Source organism: Cotesia typhae, unplaced genomic scaffold, assembly GCF_013202065.1.
Source record: "Cotesia typhae breed Kobodo isofemale line unplaced genomic scaffold, CoteBio_Ctyphae contig_65, whole genome shotgun sequence".
NCBI classification, from domain to species: Eukaryota; Metazoa; Arthropoda; class Insecta; order Hymenoptera; family Braconidae; genus Cotesia; species Cotesia typhae.
In genome coordinates this window covers 2,066,412-2,089,070 of record NW_027423762.1, presented here as the reverse complement: position 1 = coordinate 2,089,070, position 22,659 = coordinate 2,066,412, and the positions used below count along the sequence as shown (strand labels likewise).

Genomic DNA, 22,659 nt, shown 5'->3' with positions numbered 1-22,659 from the left:
GACTTTGCTTACATTTTTGATTATTTAAAAGATAAACATTAAAAAAAAAACAATCAATATACAATATACTTCTTTGAATATGAACAGCAATGACTATTATCTAATAAAGATTTAAAACTCGATTACATTCAATAAAAAATGTTTACTAACTCATGCTCATTTTTAGTAAATGAAAAAAAAAATAGTCGTTTCTTAAATTAACTCCATTATATACAAACATTTATTTCAATTTGGTTGATATAGTAGCGTCTATTATTCACATTGAAGTCTAAATAAATTGGTATTGAATAAAATCTCAACATAATCTTGGCATAGACTTATAATGCCCTTGCACGAGTTGATAAATGTATATTTTTTTTTCCATCTTTGATTTATATTTGAAAAACAATAATATTTGTTTTTAAGTTTATTTATATTTTCAATAACCCATAAAGTTTATTTTATTTTCCATTACTAATTTAGAAAAATAGTAAATAGTCGAATAAAATAATTATAATAATTAACAGCAAAAATCTCTGATCGTTGAGTCAACAACAGTGAATGAAGTGGCATCAAAGTTAAGATCTACAAGTACGATGAAGTTCTTCGTCAAGTATTTTGAATCCTTCACCATCAAATTCACATCGGTGAGCTTTATGAGCACAGCAAACTTTTTGTTTACTCCTCAAAAAACCTGCGAATATATTTGCGCTATCTACAATTTTATTGTAACAATAACTGTTAATAAAGCGTGAATTGTAAATGAGTGTGATAAATTACTTCCTTGATTTAATGTAAAAAAAAATTACAATAATACTTAATTTAATAATGCATTTACTGAGTTATTACTTTTTTTTTTTTTTTTTTTTTTTTTTTAATGACAAGATATTTAAAAAGACATATACTATCGATATTTTTACAAACAATACAAATAAGCGCTATTAATATTCATGTTTTAATTGAAAATATCAAAAGCGTAAAAAATATTATCACAATGTTTAGTTTTTTTTAGCTACTGTTGGTTTTTGTTTATTGTTTTATACGTTGCGCATAAAAAAGCTTTTAAAACATCACAATGATATGAAAAGCTTTCGGTAAATTTTTTCATGAAATTATTTGATCCATGAAACTCTTAGGTTGTACTTTTCGCATCGCTGATATTTCAAAAAGCTTAACGCATGATAGTGCTTTATTACATACTGAAATATGGAAATTTTCGAGTGATGTTGGAAAACGTTAAAAGTTACAAATAAATAAAAAAATATATATATATATATATATATATATATATATATATATATATATATATATATATATATATATATATATATATATATATATATATATATATTTTGCCTACACGGCGAAAAAACATAGGGATTTTTCCAATATTAACATAGTAATTTTTCCAATGGTAACATGATAGAAATATCCATGTGACATAAGAAAAATTCATTTATGACATGAAAAAAAAATAGAAATCGAAAAACACCATTCTGAAATTTTCAGGATATTTGTAGAAAATTTCAAAGTTTCATTTGAAAGAAAGAAAAAGAAATTAAAAATGTTTATCATCGAGAAATTCGGAGTTTTTTCAGAAAATCTAAAAAATAACGACGAAGATAGGTTCCAATAATTATTTTCTATTTTATCACAAAAAGAACATTCAATAAAAAAAATTTTGAAAAAAAAACGTCCGTATAAGTCAATTTTTGAAAAAGTAATGGCAATTTAAGCGATACCGTCCACAATCTGTTGGATTTTTAATTGTTTCAAAATGTAAAGCAAAATTTGAAAAAAATTTCCTCGAATTTTTTTATCATAAACCGACTGTATATCACTGTTTTACTTTAAAATTATCTGAAATTGCTCGAATGAGAACATTGTTACGTAAATTTGTGATTATTAAATTAAGTTACATAAATTTTAGTGATAAATTAATTTTTTCTGTCACATGGATATTTCTATCATGTTAATAAAGAAAAAATTGCCATGTTAACATTGGAAAAATTTCCATGTCAACATAAGAATTTTTCCTACATTTATAACGGATAAAACATAAAAAAATAATTTGTTACAAAAATGAAGCTTAACATTTGTTGAAATTTATTTAATTAGATACTAACAATGTAAAGGTAATTAATTTTATCGCATTATGCTTGATAACTCAAGTTATATGTACTTGACATTTATTCACAAATAGGCCATAGTACAAAGTCATTTATAACAATTAATAATTTAGGTTTACAGCATTGAGTTTAAATGTTGTGATTATTATTGTTATTGTTATTATTATTGAAAATACCTATAGTTCATAAAAGATACAGTATAATAGCGTTGGTTTTAACTTTAATAGTTGTTAATGAATCATCAACGACAACAATGTGAATAACTCCATGTACTGTCGATGAATCAAAATTTCAAATCAAAGTTCGCTCAGAATTTCAAACTTAATCATAAATGAGAGTGAGTAAGTGAATGAGTTAATGAGCAAGTGAGAATGCAGTTAACTTTTGTTCGAAACTAATAATAGTAATAATGATATAGAATATTGAATTGAGGCGCTATTCAATCAAGATCATACCAACATGTTGTATGGAATAGATTGATTAAAAGTCGTTGTCCGTTTATCGGCACATAATCCTATTTAATAATACCCATCAAATTATGAGTGACATTGGAGATAATTATCGATCAATTATAATTGATCGATTAATGTGATCATTGATTGTTGATTATTTTATCTTATTGCACCCACATTAATATTTAGAGAACTTAATTAACAAATATAGCTTTCAGTTATTTAATTATCAAAGTATACTACTTTCATTTTATATATATTCAATTATTTTTATTCTACATATTTAAATATTTATATAAAGCGTAAATACTACTATTTAATTTTTGGTGTAAAAAATTAATATTACATCTTTATTATTCTAAAATTGACAGATATCTGATCAAGTCACAAATATTTTTCTACACACAAATTATGTGACAAAAAAATTTCAACTTTGTTCATTTTTTTTGTAATGATATTTTTGACAAAAAAAAAATTTCTACACAGAAAAAAAAATTTACTTGAATCAAGTAAATAATTTTGAAGAATTTAATCTTCTTGATTTGAAGAAAAATTCTTAAACTAAGAAATTTTTCTTGGTTTAAGTAAATTTTACTTAATTCAAGAATTGTTCATCTTGATTAAAGACAATTAAACTCTTCAAAATTACTTTCTTGGTACAAGAATTTTTCTCTTGATTCAAGTTAGTTTTTTTTTTTTTTTTCAGTGTATAAACATAAAATTCACATTTACTTTTTAAAAACATAGACATTCGTTCTCACGATTTACCTCTAGAAAAAGTTCACGCAATCAACGTATCCAATAAAAATTCTAATTTTTTTTTTTATTAATATATTCATCCGATAATAAAAATAATTATAAATTATAATGCATAAACGTTTGATCCATGTTTTTTAACATAGGAATGCTTACTTATCGATACCGTTTGCATGTTCAATTTCTATCTACATGCATTTCTACAACAACAAGCCGATCTATTTATATTTTATTTTAATAGCTACAATCAATTATAAATGCACATAATATACTTTTTTTGTTACTTCAGCTTAGTGATTCTGATTAGAAACATGTTGATGTAGGTCGTTAATAATTTAAATAAATCGTACTAATGTTATTAACCTCGGTTGAATTCACTTTATTTAATTATAATAAACTTGCGAATTTAATATCTATACTTTAATTTCATTATAAAAATTTTATCCGTTTTATACAAAAATTAAAAAATGACTTTTTTCTACGCAATGATATAAAATTTTTTATTACCACGTTTTTTTATGAGTGAAAGTTTTATAGAGTTTCCTTTTTTTACATGAAAATACTCTCAGCTGTTATTGAATTCATTAAGTTAGTTTGTAATCAATTAAAACATCCATCATTAGTTTACTATTTTTTTTTGTAGATTAATATAATAAAATTACAGTGATTAAACATTTAATTTCATGAGTTATAGTCAGGTCAAAGTATCGTGAACAATTTTTTCCTTACTTTGTTCATAAAAGAGATAAAATTAATTGACTGAAAACTTACAAAAAATGTTAAATAGTTAATTCATTAAACGTTAAATAATCTCATTAATTAGTTTAAAATCTCCGATCAATAAATCATTTAGTCATTAAAATTATGTATCGAAAAAAAAGTAAATATACATATTTATGTATGTTTGTATGGTTTGTTAATTATTGTTTTACATGAAAAGATAAAAAAATATGTCGGAAGCTTTGAATTGTCTTGTATCGTCTTATCTATTGACCTCGATGACTGCAATATTGATGAAATAAAAATTTACCGGTACTATATCTATTCTTTTCCGTAAACTCAAAGTAAAATATGATTGTACTTTTATCACCATCAGAGAAATATAAAAGTGTGAGAGTGAGAGGTCGCTGATAAAAATAATCAAGCGTCCATAAATTATAAAAAAAAATGATCCATTGCTCAAATGATGTCTGATGATAAAATTCTTGGAACAATGGGAAATACTGTTTATCGAGCAATTATTGATGCATGCATCTACCCAGATGAGTTCATTCGAACATACTGAACCTACGGTATTATATCAGGATCAGGATTATAACATTATATAGGATTGGGCATTAGCGATTGATCTTTTGTACCCCTTGTCTCATCAATTTGCTTCACGATAAATTTTAAAAGCTAATTGAATTATTAATTATTGATTAAAAATAATCGTTGACATTTCAGCATACAGTCATCTGAAAGAGTTAAATGAACTTGAAATTTGACTTTAATGCGTTAAAGTTTAATGATGCGATTAAAGTAATTGGCTCATTGACAGGCTGATAAAAAATTTTATATACTTTACGAGGTTTTTTTTTACATGAAAGTTAGTCTTATTTAGATTTTTAACTTTATGACTACGAGGATGAGTTAAAGACACTAAATTTTCTTGTGTATTGTATTATTATAACCATTATGATTTTTATATTTATTTTTACTACCTATAACTTAGTAAACAAAAAAAAAAAAATAATAATGTAATAATTGCCCTAAACAAGAAAACCAATAAAAAGCGATGATAAAAATCTATCAAGTTGTAGAACGACGATCCTTTAGTTGGTCGTACCTACTGTCAACTTTGCTTCAACTGTCTCTATTTATCGCAGTATATGCATGTGTATTCTTTAAGCTATTTTTAATTAAACGTTCGCCCGTAGTTTTCAAAAAGAAACTTCTTGCAAAGAGAAAATTAATTAAAAGGGAAATTTGTAGCCAATATAGTCGTAACCATAAAAAACTATAATTAAACAAGAAAATTTTTTTTACTTTGTTACAGGTGAGTAGGAGATCGAAAGAACGTGCGTCTATCCACCAAGATAAAGGGAGGGTGAGTCGTAATTTTGCGTTTGAAAGTAGTAGATGCATCAGCAATTATTAATTAGTTGTTCTTAAGTAGAGGTTTATGTCGATTCACAAGGTATGATGCATTTCGTTTTTTTAGATTCAGAAAATTTTTAGTAAAATGTTATAAAATATGACTGATTAGAATAATTCTAAAGTACGGTAAATGAGACACACCCTAATTTTTATCGTTTGTTATTTTAGTGTTTTTTATCCTTTTACTCTTTAGAAAGTTTCGATGTAAGTGAGAATGCATAGAAATAATGTCGATGAATCACAAATGAAACAATTCTTTACTATCTATAGTTGTATACACTATAATAAAATATATGCATACATTTTTCTTCGGTTCTTTGATAATAGTATTCTATAGATGTGGGTGAGAGACGGATTTATTAAATTTGATGTTCTACTTCTATTCCAGTTATAATCATTTTATCTTTCCCTTTTTCTTTATTATCTACTCACGACAGAGAAAATTTTTTAGTTTCAAATTATGTACCCTGTAAAAGCATGAATTATTTTATAAAATAAATTTATGACGTGTGAAATACTTTTCATGTATATTGAATTATTAATTACTTAATTACAGAGTTTAGTTCTTGATGAACATGAAAAGAAAATTAAAAATTATATTAATTTGAGAAATTACGCTTGAGGGCTTTTTTTTTTTTTTTAATTTTAGAGAGAAAATAGCAAAGTTAAAAAATTTGATTTGTTCTTTATCGAATCTTTTGCATTGTTTATTTCTGTTTTCAATTTACTACGTCGTTTTAAAAAATAATTCCATCATAGGAAATCTTGAAGGTGATTGAAAACAATAAAATTGTGAAAAAACAAATCAAAATTTTGTAACGAAAAGAGAAAAATTAATTAGCAATGGGTATAGAATAAAATTGTGTGAGTTAAATTTAATTTTGAAAGGAAAAGTACCTTCGCTGCTACTAATCTATCCCTTTAACTAAATGTAATTTTACACTGAAAGTGCAAATATAAATTATACAGCATCCGGTAATTTTTTAAGTCCAATAACCATATTCTACCTCACTCATGCGCATTAATTTCATCACGCTTAATGGAGATGAAGAGAAAATTTTACTTTAATAAAACAAGCATCACGGTATGTGGCGTAAAATATTCAAATTTCAAATTTCATTGTTTAATACGTTAACAACACTATACAAAAACTTTTAATTTTTAATTATCAAATGACTTTAATACAAAATTTAATCTTTGCACCACTGAATATTTTATTTTTCAAAATAGAGAATAAATGACATTCATTTTAAAAGAAAAATATTTTCTCTAATCGTTACGGCAATTTTTAGCGATCTAATTTTATTTTTGGATACGAATTTTATTTCTTTTAATCTCATAGCTGATACTTCTATTTCTCGATCATATGTATTGTATAAAAATAAAAGTAATCTACCAATATTATTTTAACACATTTTATTCTTTGAAAATAATTTTGTGCCAAAAATATACATCACTCGAAGTGTTTTAAAAATAAAATTATATTTTATAAAATACTTATCAAAATTATGAAATGACACATCAACAATAGGTGTCTTGGTGCCAATGACTTTTTAGAATAGAAGCAGCGTCCGAAATAAAAACTAGTATTATATCTATGTATATAATAATAAAATCCTCAATAATAAATAATTTATTCATTCATATATAAATCTCATTTACTATATATATGCTGCAATTGGTCCATTCACATTTTAATCATTGACGTTTTAAACGGTGCAACTTGCAACGAAAAGACGTATATAATAAATTTATCACCTGGTTAAATAAAAAGAGTAGAGTGACACGCTGATGTCGGAGACTCTCGCTTATTACGTCATTATTTTCATTCATATAATCTCTTGTCTCTATAATCTTGTATTGTCTCTTTCATTTAGTTTGTGTGAGTCATCCTGTAATGCTACCTTGATCAGCTTCAATTTAAACCTGGCAATCTTTATACATTTGCACGATGACTAGTTCTATTTTCTCAAAAAAACAATTCATCACTGATCATTATCATTTCAGGTTATTAATCATTTTGTTTTTACACAGATTGAGATAATTAAGTTCAATTTTTTTGTAATTAGTCTATTTTAAAATTTGACTTTTTACTAATTTATTTAACATAAAAAATGTAAATATATATATATATATATATATATATATATATATATATATATATATATATATATATATATATATATATATATATATATATCAAATATTAGTCCAAGGTCAGCAATATGTTGAAATATTTTTTGTCGTAATTTTTTACTCGCGTGCATTGGTATATTGGGCCTTGGTATAATGACAAAAAGATGATGTTCAAAAATATAAAAAATAAACTAGTACATGGTTAATAGTTGCAACAGTAGTTTTAGTAAATTTGTATATTAAAAGAAAATGTAGGGCAGTAGAAAGTGATTTAAAATAATTAACTTTAACGACAAGCTGTGGAGTAAATGACTTCATGTCTATTTACTAGGGGAAGTTATACACTGGCATGACGCATGTCTAATATAATATAATATGAAAACTCGCGAATAGGATGAATATTAATTTAATGAAGATTAAAATTAGCGAAAGCTGTATATTTACGACAGTTGTAGTTATTTTGATATAAACTCATAAACACACATTTATTAAGAATAACTTTCAATTTTGTGCTAAAGTATAAACAAATTAAAATTAAATAAAGAGATAGTTTCATTTAAAGATGTTTAGTATCACCACCTTTCATTAAAATTTATAATTATACATGTAACTGTATTTTTTATTTTATAAATCTTTAATAGTTATTGTCAAATAACGCTGTAGCGTTATATTTATAATACCATAAATTAATGTTATTATTGTTATTATTTTCACGGTTCAGTATGCATTTCTCTTGTACACGTTTCCCCAGAAGAATTTTTATACGACTGGCAATTATTCGGATGTGTTCCAAAACGACGACCCACTTTGTTGCTTTTTTGCATCACCATATATTTGAATGTACAGCCTCTCGGTTAAAGATAAAAAAAAATATATAAATAAATTACCGATGCAATAAGTTCCAAGATCTTTCTTTTGTGCAAATAAATTTATATTGTTCATAAAATAAATTTTCTCAAATTAAACCTAATTTACTTAACTTATTACTTTTACTGGTTTTTGATTAACAATAAAAGTGTTACCTGGGAACAATAATAAAATTTATGTAAACACTACCCAGAAAACCTGATAATAAAAATTAAATCCTTAGTGCCAGGTCAGAATACAAACATAAATGTATGTGATTCATAGAATACAGAGTCATAGAATACCGTTTTGAACATGGTCAATTCATGGTCGACGAGTCATGGCTTATATTTCCGGCAATTTTTTCTGGTCACTCACTCAATTATTAATAGTCCCCCTATTCAATTATCACCATTAATCTTGATTTTCATTTTTGTTTTAGAACTATGATATCAATCGGAATAAATAAATAAGTAACCGACAAACAACAAACTACACGTTCGCACTTCAATCAAACATAATTGAAGTGACCTCAATCTATAGAACGTTTAACATTCTTAAACTTTGTATACCTTTATTTATAAGCTAAATTGGCGATAATGATTTAATCTATGGACTGAAAGAAAAAAATTAACTTGACTTTGGAAGATAATTCTTGAACCAAAAAAATCATTTTCAATAGTTGAATTGTCTCAAATCATACAGAAAAAATCTTTAACTAAGAAATTTTTCTTGGTTTAAGTAAATTTCACTTGATTCAAGAATTTTTCATATTAATTTGAGGCAAAGAAATCCTTCAAGATGATTTTTTTAGTTCAAGAATTGTTCTCTTCGATTAATTAAATTTTTTTAAGTGTGTCTATAATTAGAGAACTACAGTCATAAAAAGTTTAATTTTTCATAAACATACAAAAAATATTTAGACTAAAAAAAAACGAACTTTTATAAATTTTGAATCACAATATATAAATGGAGATTAAATTTTAATAAATAAATAAATGTAACTGGGACAGTTTTCGTATGTTTAAAATTTGAAAAAAATTTACTGTTCATAATTCGCCTTGTCAAAAGTACTCCATCTTTTTAATCCTTTCACTGATAAAAAAATTGAACCAAGAACATGATCTTAAAAAATTTATAATCAAGTTTTTGAACAAAAAAATTGTTTTTAATATAAATATATTATTAGGTGACCAATATATACATATATAAATATATGTTCGGTCAGATAAAACGCTTGGACCACTCTTCTAACGAGCCAACTTTTTTTTTTAACATACATAAAAAATCGAAAAAAAAAATTTTCGTTTGATTCAAAATGATCAATGTCTTTAAAATAATGCCCTTAGCAAAACATTTTTTTTTTTCTCGAATCAAATTTATTTTTCTATTAATACAAATTGCAGATAATTAAAAAAAAAAATTCATTTTACCAAAACATAATGACTTTTTTTTTTTTTTAATCACATTAGCAGTTACAGTGAAACAATTATATATACAACGGGATAATTAGCATTTCCAAAACTGAGGTTAAGGTCGAATGTTGATCCCGTTAAAGATAAATTATTTTTAACTCATCACACATTGTATGTACGTAATATACATGTAATAATAATACGTGACTATTGTAGTCGTCGGTAGAGAATCAGTTGACTTGACAATATACCGTCGATGTCAGGAAGGATTTGACCTCTGGTAGAAATCGCCCACTCCATTTTCACACCGCTAAAGTGAAAGAATAGAAGCTGAAAATTTTTCAACACTAAAAGAGTCCATCAGAATAGTAATGTAAAAATAGAACTCACGATTAATGTTCTGTCCACAAATCATCCAACTTTTTCAATTAATGAACATGAAAATAAAAAATATTACGATCTACTCATGGATGCAAATGTAAATTTTCAAAATATCTCTGAAAGAATTTTCTGATGCATAGAAATTGAAATAAAAAAAAATTATCTTTACTTTAGAATTATGATAAATAATTTTCAATAGCTTCTGCAATTCTCGCTTGAGTTCATACTGAATATATAGTGAAAAATGATAAATTATGTGATTGCACTCATGGAAAATCTCTTTCAATATAGAAAATAAAAATAATATTAATGAAAAAAGCTGGTTAACTTGACATGGCATTTTTGATTACAATATTGTTTTATAGTCATAAAATGTATCACAACTAGTTAATTATTTCTTGTTTAAATGAGTAATACGGTATGAACCAACTATATGAACACATGATGATGATGACGATAATGACGATACTGATGATCGCAAGCGTAAACGCTAACTCTTCGCGGAATAGATGCATTGATAAGTTCGTAATCGATTGACTGGGAAATTAAATTAATCGCTTGAGTTTCTCTGGATTTCACGTCTACTCAAAAAAATCAAGCACGTGTATCATCGGATTACAAGAAAGTAATAATTTGCATTAAATTATATATATCTATATATATCTTATAATCTCGGCAATAATATTTTAGTAATTAAACAAATATCATAAATAATGATTATCTTTTGAGACGACAATAAAAGAATACAAGCGATTTTTAAAACAATAAATAGTACCAATGACTTTTTACAATGAAGGTTAAGTAAATAATAACTAATATTCATTAAAAAAAAATGTATTTTTGTTTATTTTTAATTCAACAATCATGTAATTTTTCATAAAAAATTCTAAGCATTAATTTACCGAGTAACCTAGTCATTTAAACTTGAATCATCTTATGGACATGAACGTGATGGTAAAATTAAAAATATCACATTCATAAACTCTTGCAATGCAAAAATAAAACACATCCCTCTATTATATTCTAGACAGCAAAAAAGTAAACGATTGTAGAGTGGCGAAGCATAGAAACTACCACTTAGGAATATTAGAATAATGACTGAGGTTTACAGATCGTGTATAGATGAGAACAACTACGTGCGGGTTGGTGGGTTACCCTCAAGACAACTAAAATTAAGACTATAAAACACTTGTACAGCTGTTGTATTACACGAAAGTGTACACAAAGCAACGTTTACCATATTTTGCTTATTTTATTTTACTTTTTTATTAATTCGACATCTTTCTGTGTACTCCAACATAATAAACTACTGTGCTCAAACTACAAAGCTTCACAAGTTTCAAACAATTTATATTTGTTCAGTACTTACCTATTGGTGTTACAAAGAAAATAATGCATTGTGTTGTATTATATGCCAACAGATGTATATACTTTTTATATAAATAGTTTTAGAGGTAAAAAAAATGTTTGGCTTTAAAAAACTTTCGGAAAATTCAGTTCACTAAAATTAACTAAGTGGAATGAACTTTGACAATTAAGACTTAACTAATTCTAACATTGAGATTCTGAACTTTTTAAAGTTTAAACTTTTATTGATTTTAGTTTTTTGAATTCGAACTTTTTAATTAAAAAATTTTTTTTAGTGTACTTGAATAATTTATCCTCAATATTATTGCTATCATCGACCTTTTTATTTGATATTAGTTTTTTTAAATTTTAAATAGGCTACAAAATTTTTTCTGTTGGTTTTTTAATTTACATGTTACAATGTAAGTATCATATATTAAAAAATAAATTATACTTTAGTAAAAATAAAACCATAATTTTAGTTTCCTAAAGAATTTACTATAATTACGATCAATAATTGAATTTCCAAAGGCATATAGTAATAATTTAACTTAATTATTTAAATATGAGCCATCAACTTTGAAATTTCAAAATATTTTCAGTCAATTTAAATATTTTAGCCTTAATATAATAACAAAAGATTTTCCGTAATAACTTCAAGAAATAATTGAATTGCGATAAACTTTTTAAATTTACAAAAAAAAATAATTAGTTTTGAGTTGAGAAAAATGTATGGTAAAATTTTTTAAAAAATAATTAATAAAGTGTAATTAAATATTTAATAGTCTTTATATTTCGTAACAAATTACTCTTATATAATAATAATAATAATAATAATAATAATAATAATAATAATAATAATAATAATAATAATAATAATAATAATAATAATAATAATAATAATAATAATAATAATAATAATAATAATAATAATAATAATAATAATAATAATAATAATAATAATAATAATAATAATAATAATAATAATAATAATAATAATAATAATTTATATAATTATAATTAATTATATAATATAATTATATAATAATTATAATTATTATATAATAATAATATATGAACAACGTGGCAGTAAAAGAGGCCTGTCAGGTTGCAAGGAGAACCTGATAGTGGATCGATGCGTCTTACAAGATGGGATCGACTATCAACGCAACCTGTCAATGGCTTGGATTGACTATCGTAAGGCATTTGACTCAACTCCTCATGAGTTGATTTTATATCTACTCAAATGCCTGGGAGTCAATCCCGAAATAGTGGAATGCATTCGGCGTACAATGCAGCTCTGGCGAACGCGTTTTCACATTGGAAGTGGAAACGCATTGCACGTAACCGGAGTTGTAGAATACAAACGAGGGGTCTTCCAAGGCGATTCCTTGAGCCCTCTGCTGTTTTGCATTTCACTGCTGCCTATATCTGTTGCTCTCCGTAAAACTCGTGGGTACTCTGTGGGGCCTCCGGGTGATCGAAAATATTCGATCACCCATCTGCTTTACATGGATGATCTGAAGCTATATAGTGCTGATGAAGATCATCTACAAGCAGCCCTCAACATCGTAGCAGAGTACACACGAGATGTCGGAATGTCTTTTGGGTTGGACAAGTGTGCGGTCGTACATCTGGCGAGGGGTAAGTGCTCTGATACTGATGATGATGTCGAGTTAGTAGATGGGAGTGTCTTAAGACAATTAGACGCCGGGGAGTTGTATAGATATCTAGGAATGGAAGAGCACCGCATGCATGCGGTCTCTGAAGTCCGAACAACTCTCCAGAGCGAATATGTTAGGAGACTCCGGAAAATTTGGTCCTCCGAACTTTCCGGCAAAAACAAAGTCTCATCTACTAACATGCTCGCTGTCCCAGTCTTACTATACTCTTTCGGTGTCCTGAAATGGGCCCGAAAGGATTTACGAGATCTCGACATCAAAACCCGTAAGATCATTAATATGAATCGGAGCATGCACTCCAATTCATCAGTCGCCAGATTATACCTCTCCCGGTCCATCGGTGGGAGAGGTTTGCAGAGTTTGGAGCGGCTTCACGACCGTTTGGTCTTGGGTTTAACACACGAAGTTGTCAATTTCACTGCAGACGAGGATGACTTTCTTATGCAAATTGTATATAAACATGAAAATGCGCATAAGGGGTCATTCTTGTATAAGGCAGCAATATATGCGACAAGAACCCTTGGTCTTGGAGAAATAAACGCTCTTATGGAACTTCGAAAGGAGGAATTTAAGAGCGTCATCAGGAACGCCGAGGAAAAACTACTCCTTGGCGAACTGATGGACAAGTCCATGCACAGCGTGTTCTTTAAACACGTGCGTGATCATGGCTTGTCCACCCAGCTGACGTTTTCCTTCTTAAAGTCAGCTGGCCTGATGTCCGAGACTGAAGGATTCATATTTGCCTGCCAAGATGGTGTCATTAACACTCTTGAGTACCGTAGCAAGGTGCTCCAGGTGCAGCTTCCGGACACGTCCTGTAGGAGGTGTAGACAACATCCGGAGACGCTTATGCACCTTTTGTCGGCATGTCCAGTGCTGGCGAGAGGTGCATATATCCAGCGTCACAATGCTGCCCTGAGAGTACTGTACTACTATCTTCGTCATTGCTACGGTATTGACGTGACACCAGTGCTGCCTTATTTGCCAGGAGATATTCCCCAGGTTGTTGAGAATGACAGTTGCAAAATTTATTGGAACATGCCATTTGCAACAACCCAGCGGATAGATCACAACAAACCTGATATTGTGCTCTTCGACAAGGCCACTCGTGACATTTATGTCATTGAGTTCTCGGCCCCGGCTGAATACAACATCTCAGCTAAAGAAGAGCACAAAAGACAAATATATCAGGATCTCCCGTTTGAAATTGGCAAACTTTACCCAGGTTACCGTGTCAAGCTTGTCGTCCTGATTGTTGGCGTCCTAGGAGGGATGAAACACTCTTTTGTATCCTCACTTGCCAAAGTTCCAGCTTGCTCATCAAAAGCTGAGTTCTTGGCAGTTAGGATGCAGAAGGCTGTTTTACTTGGTTCTCTCCGTCTCTTAAGGGAAATGACTTTGGCCTGCTGTGATCACTAACCGCCTTGTTGTGCGGAGTGGTCCAGCAGTAACGGATGGAGCTCAGGCTGGGCCCTCGGAGAATCGGACTTCGGGGATAACCCCCCTGAGCATTTAATAGCAAAATAATAATAATAATAATTATTATTATTATTATTACACACGAAAAAAAAATTTTTTGCGCAAAGAAAATTTTCAGAAAAATAAAAGTTATTTTGGAGCAAGAAGAAATTTTCTTGGCTCAAGAAATTTTTAATCTTTCTTGATATTTTCTTGAGCCAAGAAAATTTACACTCCAGTCAAGAATTTTTTTTTCAGTGTATTTTTTTTTTTTTTTCATTGAAGAAACTTTTATCTCTCAAAACAATTGTTTTTATAAACAACAATTTGATAACAATTCTAAATAATAATACTTATTAATTAAAAAAACAGTACTCTTGCGAGTAAACAAATAGGGCGAAAAAATTAATAGATTTAAATCTCCCATTTTAATTAAATAAGCTCATGATAAAAACAGCGATATATTACGATATGAAAACAAGTACGAGACAGTATGTAGACATATAATGGAGACAAAAAGAGATAATAAGCAAAGGATCATTGGTAGAGAGTTGTTGTAATGAGGAAGAGGGCGCTTCGAGTTACATTGAGAGAAGAAGGAAGGGAGGTATTATTCCGCTCAGTTTCAAAGTAACTGTGAGCTGCGAGTGTAAACCAAACCAGTCAGTCAGTCAGTCAGGCACGGCAAGGCGATAGAACGCCTTCGGCCTTTTGTCCGCATGTCGCGTTTCTTATATAGTTACTAATGTTTTCAATTTATCATTGTTTTCTTCGTAACAATAAGAATAGTTCATTGGTTTTATACTTTTATACAAACAATTTTTTATATTAATATTAATAATAATTGTTTTTACTACAAACTCAAATAAAACTAGTTTACTATTGAAGTTCGCGCGAAAATAAAAAGATTGCGCATGCGTAAAGAAAAAAGCCGTTGTAAAAAATAAATAAACCGGAAATAAAATAACACTGCCATATTCCACTGTCGTACTTTGCAAAATACATTAAATTAAAATTTTTTTATATTTATAATAGTAATTTTGTCAATGTATGTATTGCACGTTAAAGAATAAATTAAGGAGTTAATAAAACATTACAATAGATCAACAGTGAATTTGTGTAGCGTCACGATAACGAAAAAAATAATAATTACTATAAATTCATAATCGAAAACGAAATTAAAAAAAAAAAAAAAAAACTAATAATGCCGAGTCAAACGACGACTATTTTACTCAAGTGTTCCATGGTGGATGTACCGGCTCTTAACCACGTGAAACTAAAGTCTCTTTACAATAATGTGAGTACAGTTATTAACCATTTGATCAAATAATTATTTACACTATTCACATTTATTTATCGTTACAGTTAATAATTAATAATCTATAATGTATGTCGAAATTACTTTAGATTATATGATACTAAAATCATCAGACATCTGACTATTTTTTGAGTTATTCATTCAATTATTTTAATAATACTGGAATTAGCGGTGAGCTGTCAATTTTAAAAATTTTTTTAACAAATCAATTACAATAAAAAAAAATGCTTCTAAAAATTTTCACTTGAAATTTTTATTAATTTTCACATGTGAAACTTTTTAATTAAATTTTTTTTAATAATTTAATTGCTACAAAATTCTAAGAAAAATTTTTAAGTCTATCAACTTCAGTGTTATTTATTTTATACTAAAAAATTTTTTTTACAATTTAATCATAATTTTTGTAAATTTCTGGATGTAAAAAAATATTTATTTTTTTTTAAATAAAATCCAAAAATAGTGAAGTGTCTCCTGATTTCATTTTCATTTACTTATACCAATTTTTCATTATTATCGATGTTTTATTATTGCGGTTGATATTGATAAGAGGAAATTAAAAAAAAATTATATTCTAATGAGATAATTTTTATGAAGACAGATGAATATATGAATAACAAAAATAGAGTAAAAATGAAAATATAAAATAAAAAGCTCTGTTGGAAAGTGGTCGGCTCTTAACTATCGGTCCATTGCTGTAGTGGTAGTTGGTAAAATGAAATTGACGGACGAACAATAGATTCACTTGGACGTGTACTTAGACTCGTATAGTCTACAAGTACTCATATAATACCCAGCTTCAGTGTCATATCAACTTTGGATGTAATGCTGGTATGCTGTTGTTGCTGGTTGAAGCTACATCATTAAACTATTGCTCGAGCGAGATGAAAATATATTAATAAAATAAAATACATTATACACTGTGTATAAATTTAAAAGCAAGAGAGTAAGAGCTAGAGTCCTCTGATGCTGCTGAGTCTGTCTGACTGTAGTTTAACCTGACTCATTTTACTCTTTGGAGCAGAGAGTACTGAATACTGAGTATGTAGTACATAAGAGGCCGTTGAACGTGGGGTAGTTAGCGAGGATAGAATAAAAATAATAATTGACAGTGACGGCTGTACGACGTCGACGTTAAATATTAACTTTACTCCATTTAAATCTCTTGTACACAAACTTTATTTTATAATCTTATAATTTAAGTCAAATTACTTCGACATCGTAATATTAATATTGATATGAATATGAATATTAATATTTGTAATTAAAATAGACAGGATCATGGAAAAGAGCTGGTCATTACATGGGAAAGTGTTTTCGTACAGTCAAGCGTCAAGTCATTAATTTACAACAGATGCTAGTAAGCGTGAATAATTTACAAACGTTTTTTATCCTTTCTCTCTATTGTTTTTTTTTTTGCTTCACGCTTTATCTGTTGAATAATACTAATACTAGCACTAGTACATAGGTTAAAGAAAAAAACAACAGTTAAAAAATATCTATTGAAGGACGAATGTGATAAAACTATTTTCACGTGAAAAGCGGATGTTTACAAATACATTTAGGAGCTATCTTTTCTGCTGTTTACTTAAACTTATTTTCTCTTTATCTTAAAACTTACATTAGTATGTATTAGCTCATTTCAACACATTCATATGCTTTTCTCTCAAAGTTAGAGATAATTCATCTCGTTGATATTCCGGTACGACATTCTTTGAATTTTTATCAACTCTAAAAGTTATTGAATTCTCAAAAATTTAACTTTTTGAGTATTTAATTTAACAGTTGAAAAATTTAATTTTTGCTGAAAAAGAAAATAAATAACGGTACTGGTTTTATCTTTTGAAAAAGATCCTTTTTTCTTATTTTTCTCATATTATAAAAGTATCGATACGACCTTTACTCTCATACCTGGGCCGAAGAGACCAGGTCGTCGAGGCCTGTGGCCGTGAAAGTTTCAGCTTGTGAATCTTTATTCTCAGGTCTCTTGTCTTCTTCACATCACATGGTTCTTTTTTTTTTTTTTTTTTTTTTTTTTTTTTATTATATGCGAAGAGTAAAATTTACCACACGTTAGTGCGTGTAAAGTAGTATAGTGTAGTTCCGTGAATATCACCGTGTTTCTGAGTTCAGCCCATACCATCAAACCCGAGGCGTGCTACAGCCCTAATGACACTAATAGAAGTGTTCTACCCATTTTATTTTCCTTAAAACGTTGCATTATACGCCTCAGAAAAATAATTATTTTATTTACAAAAAGTAATGTTTTCTTTAAAATTTCACTTTACTGCAAAATATTCCAAGCTGAAATTAACGAAATTTAATTTTTTTTGTTTGAGCTGATAAAATTTCGAATGAAGAAGCCACTACTTAAATCAAAAATACAAAATCCTTGGATTCAAGAAAACAAAATTATTTTTATATACAAACATCTCAATTCAAGAATTTATAAGTTTTTTAACCAAATCGACAGATTGTTTTCATAATAATTTTTTTGGCTCAAAATTATTTCTCTCGAATAAAATTAACCTTTCTATGAGCGCAAAACAATTATAATTGTAGTTGTTAAAATAATAATAAATATAAACTTTTATTGCATGGTTTTATTTATATAGGAGTAGTTTTTTTGTTTTGCCCAAGAGTACCTTTAAGATTTAATGTCAACCCGCACTCATCTTGATCCATGACGAGCCCATCGTCGCACCCTAACACCACTCAGGAGCCTCCCAAGGGTCGTTGTCACGATATTTTTCCTTTTCTTCATAGTCTCCTTGATACTTCTCTGTTGAGTGACTCGACCCTGTTGTCGAGTCAACCATGAAGATGTCCCTGACTCTGTAGAGTGTAGAACTACACTATCCATCTACAGTCGCATAGATCTAGAGAATCCACTTAGATTGATCATTATAATTATTAATTATTATTATTACTATTTCTAAATCTATAATTTTAAAGTTTTTATTCGTTTATCATAAAGCTAGGATAATTTCAGTGTCTATAACTTAGAAGCGTTACGATTGAAAGTGAAAGGATTGAATAAAATAAAATGAAAATGAAAATAAAATGTAGAATAGTAAAAAATAATAAGTGAAAATACAGACTGAGAAAAGATTTTGTTGCTAAACTCTTTTATGAATAATACACTAGTTTCTGATGTAGAACACGTACACAGTATGATTTTTGCATCGGTATTTGTATCTTCTTACTCATAGTTTTGCAGTTTGCAGTAGTACAGACTGAGAACAGATGAGAATACTGAATGAATAGCATCGCATGGGTATGTTTTCATGAATGCCAATTAGACCGGTGTACATTGATCGGAGAAAACCGTTGGACGCATTAGCGCTGGACAGTTAAACTTATGAATCATTAGTAAATTGTGAAATGCGCATACAACATCACTTGTTTATTTTTTGTATGCTCGTGTTAAAGTTTCAGTGAACAATACTCACTCTAATTCATTGAAAATATTTAGACAAACAAGAGTGAAAAAGAAAAAAAAAACAAACAAATAAATTCTTTTGTTTTTTGTTAATTTATTTTGTACGTAATTAAAAAAATATTTTCAATCAATTTTCGAATTGTCTTTGAAACTATCAGATAAAGGTTGACGTTGTTATGCTACGGTATGAATCAACCGCATGCTATCTTACAGTCATAATTCCTTCCTTGCTTTTTCCCACTTCAGAAGACAATGGACCGACCAAATCAGTCATATCTCTATTTTCATGTCCTTAATATTGTTATGATTTTTTTTTTTATATATAGGAGGTATACCGATACATGCCATTAACATTAATATGTTATTATTTATGGAGATATCAGATGGAAGTTTTTTGTAACTATTTCAAAACTTTTCACATAAAACTGTATTTTGCCTTGTTATGAGAAAACGGCGTATCTCGAAAAAGAGTTTCCAGAAAGTAACGTTTTAAGTTTTTACAACACATTAAATGAATTGAAGAAAAAAGTTGTTGACTGAAAATAAGTATCCTTAATTATAAGAAATATTCGTGCAGATCAAAAATTTTTTTTTTGATAAAACTTAAAATTTTCTTGAAATTTGGATAAATAAATTCTTTCAAATTAGCTTATTTTTACTTCGAATCACATTCTTTATTTCAAAAAGTAATAACGTTTTTGATCTGAGTAACCTGGTTTCAATAGTTTTTTTTTTCATTAATTTTTTGGAGAAGACAAATTTATCGAAGCAAAAAACTAAATTTTCTTGAGTGAAAGTTTTTAAGTTATTATTCTAGACAAAAAAAATATTTTTCTCATTTTAAGTAAATTAATTAAATTTTAATAATTTCGTGTGATTAAATGATATTAAAAAAATATTATCAAGTTGCATAGTAAAAAAATTCTTCTTCAAAGAATCAATTTTCTCAGCTCAAAAAAACGAAAACTGTTTGAGTGTAAGTGAAATTTTCTTGAGCCAAGAAAATTCCTGCTCCGAAACAACTTAGGTTTTATTGATCATTGTTTTGGTACATGGAATCTTTTTTTATTTACGCAAAATAATTTATATCTAGATATATTTTGTCATAATCAGGCAGCGATTTTGCAATTATTGAATAGTTTACGACTATTCTGTAGAAAGTCAAACAATAAAAATAACTAATAAAATGAAAAAGTATAACGTTTGTTAAAGTTGATTTAAATTAAATACCTGCTTACTGTTTTTACATGAACTTTTTGTTTATTTTTATTTATTGCAAGTGAAGTTATTTTATTTAAACTTATAATTTTCTCAACTTTGACCGAGTATGATGATAGTAATGTATATAATAGCACATAAATATTATGTATTGTATTTTATTATATTATTTTCTTGAATATATGGTATAAAGTTAACCATAACTTCTGTCAAGATTACTCAGAATCTGCAGCGATAAGGCCATATGGACGTAATTGTGTCTGGATGAGTTCCAAGAGCTCGAGACAATAAATATGAATACGAGATGAAAAAAAAAAAAAAAAAAAAAAAAGATAGAGTTAAGAAGTAATGAATATGATAGGAAGAAAAATATATCATTTATCTGACACCCGACGTAATGCGTAAGACAATTAAATGGTGACCTATATAAAATATAATAAATATTCTTGCTTTCATTTTTCTTGAGCAAATTATTATGACTCTCGCTTATTGACCCAGGTGATCGTTAATTGGTGTCACCAATATAATACGTATCCGGTGCAATCTTGAGTTAGCTTTGACCCAGTGTAACTCGGAATACAAATCGCGTGTTTATATTAATTGGCAGTTGATAACCTCTTTTAAAATTAGTCGTATGTGTTATCTTTAATAATAGACCAGTTTGCTGAGTTGGACAGAGTACGACACGATAATAAAAAATGTTTCAATAAATCATACCACACATAGTGTACGATATGTGAAAAAATCTATATTTATTCAGCAATATATCAGATAAGATTGACTGTTGAGGTCAGTTGGAGTGCCGAGATGCGTCCTCGTTTTAATAATTTACTTTTTTCTAATGCATATAAAAGTGCAATAGAGAAATGTGAGAGGCTTTCGAGTATAATTACGAGACCACTCCTCTCTTCGAGACGTATCATTTGAGATTGACGAAACAGATTCCGATATCTCATTTTTGAAATATAAAAATTATTTCATTCAAAATATCCAGCTATTTTAATACAAAAAATTAGTTTTTTAATTAATAAATTGTAAGTTAATAATGTGTATATTTTTTTTTAAGAATTTTTTTCTCTTGGGTAAAGATATAATAGACGTTAACATTGGTTCAAGATAATATAGACTTGTTCAAAGTATGTCGCTAAAACCAAACAATTCTCAGATCTCAGATACACCCTGCATTGATAAAAAAAAAAAAAAAAAAAAAAAAGTTCTCTGAAGAAAAACAGAATCATTTTAGTTGAAATGAATTTTTAACTTTCCACTATGAAAATCAACAAACTAGTTTTCTTCAAAACAATTTGTTAAAACTAAGTCCGTTTTACTATTGAATAATAATAATAAATAATGCTTCTCACTTATACTTATTTAAATTACTTGAAAGTGCTTGAAAATATTGAAAAAAAAAAAATTTCAATTTTTGTTAGCGGGAAGTTTAAAAGAAAAAATATTAATCAAAATTACACAATCGCTAAACTGTAACAAACACTAACATAAATTGTATAATCACAAAATTTATTATCTGCACCAGAAATAAATTTCATAATAAAAATATCACCACATTTAAAATTTTACAGCAGAAAAATAAAAATATTAAGCTACAGCTGGCTGATAACCGATTCGTGATTCTTTATGTCCGAGATTCTCTTCTACGTCAGGTTGGCAGGTGTCTTGTGCATCTGCCCGGTATTATATAAAACAAAAAATAAATAAAACTAAATAAAGTAAAATTTTATTTGAGATTTATTCGATCGTGATTTTCTGACCAAGCCTCAGTCATCACCTGCGATACCAGGTGCCGAATTGCCCTGCCGAGTAAATTCATAAAAATAAAATGCTCGTGAAAAATATTATACATTATGTAGGTGGAGTTGCATCGAATAATGTAAAATTCGAGTTGTTAATAATAGGTTTATAAAACTCGGTTGTTCATTTCAAAATTTTTTTTTTACACTTAACTC

General features: G+C 27.8%; 1 protein-coding gene across 2 annotated transcripts in view; it reads left to right on the top strand.

Moving 5' to 3' along the window:
• The window catches only part of LOC141532623 (uncharacterized), a 167,769-nt gene that overhangs the window by 116,234 nt on the left and 28,876 nt on the right, over positions 1 to 22,659 (top strand). The window contains exon 3 of one of the 2 annotated variants that reach the window (XM_074251068.1): positions 5,355 to 5,405. The exons of the other annotated variant lie outside the window; for it this stretch is intronic. Within the exon in view, the coding sequence (XP_074107169.1) occupies positions 5,355 to 5,405 (51 nt within the window). The remainder of the gene's footprint in view (positions 1 to 5,354; positions 5,406 to 22,659) is intronic. 2 annotated transcript variants of the gene reach the window in all.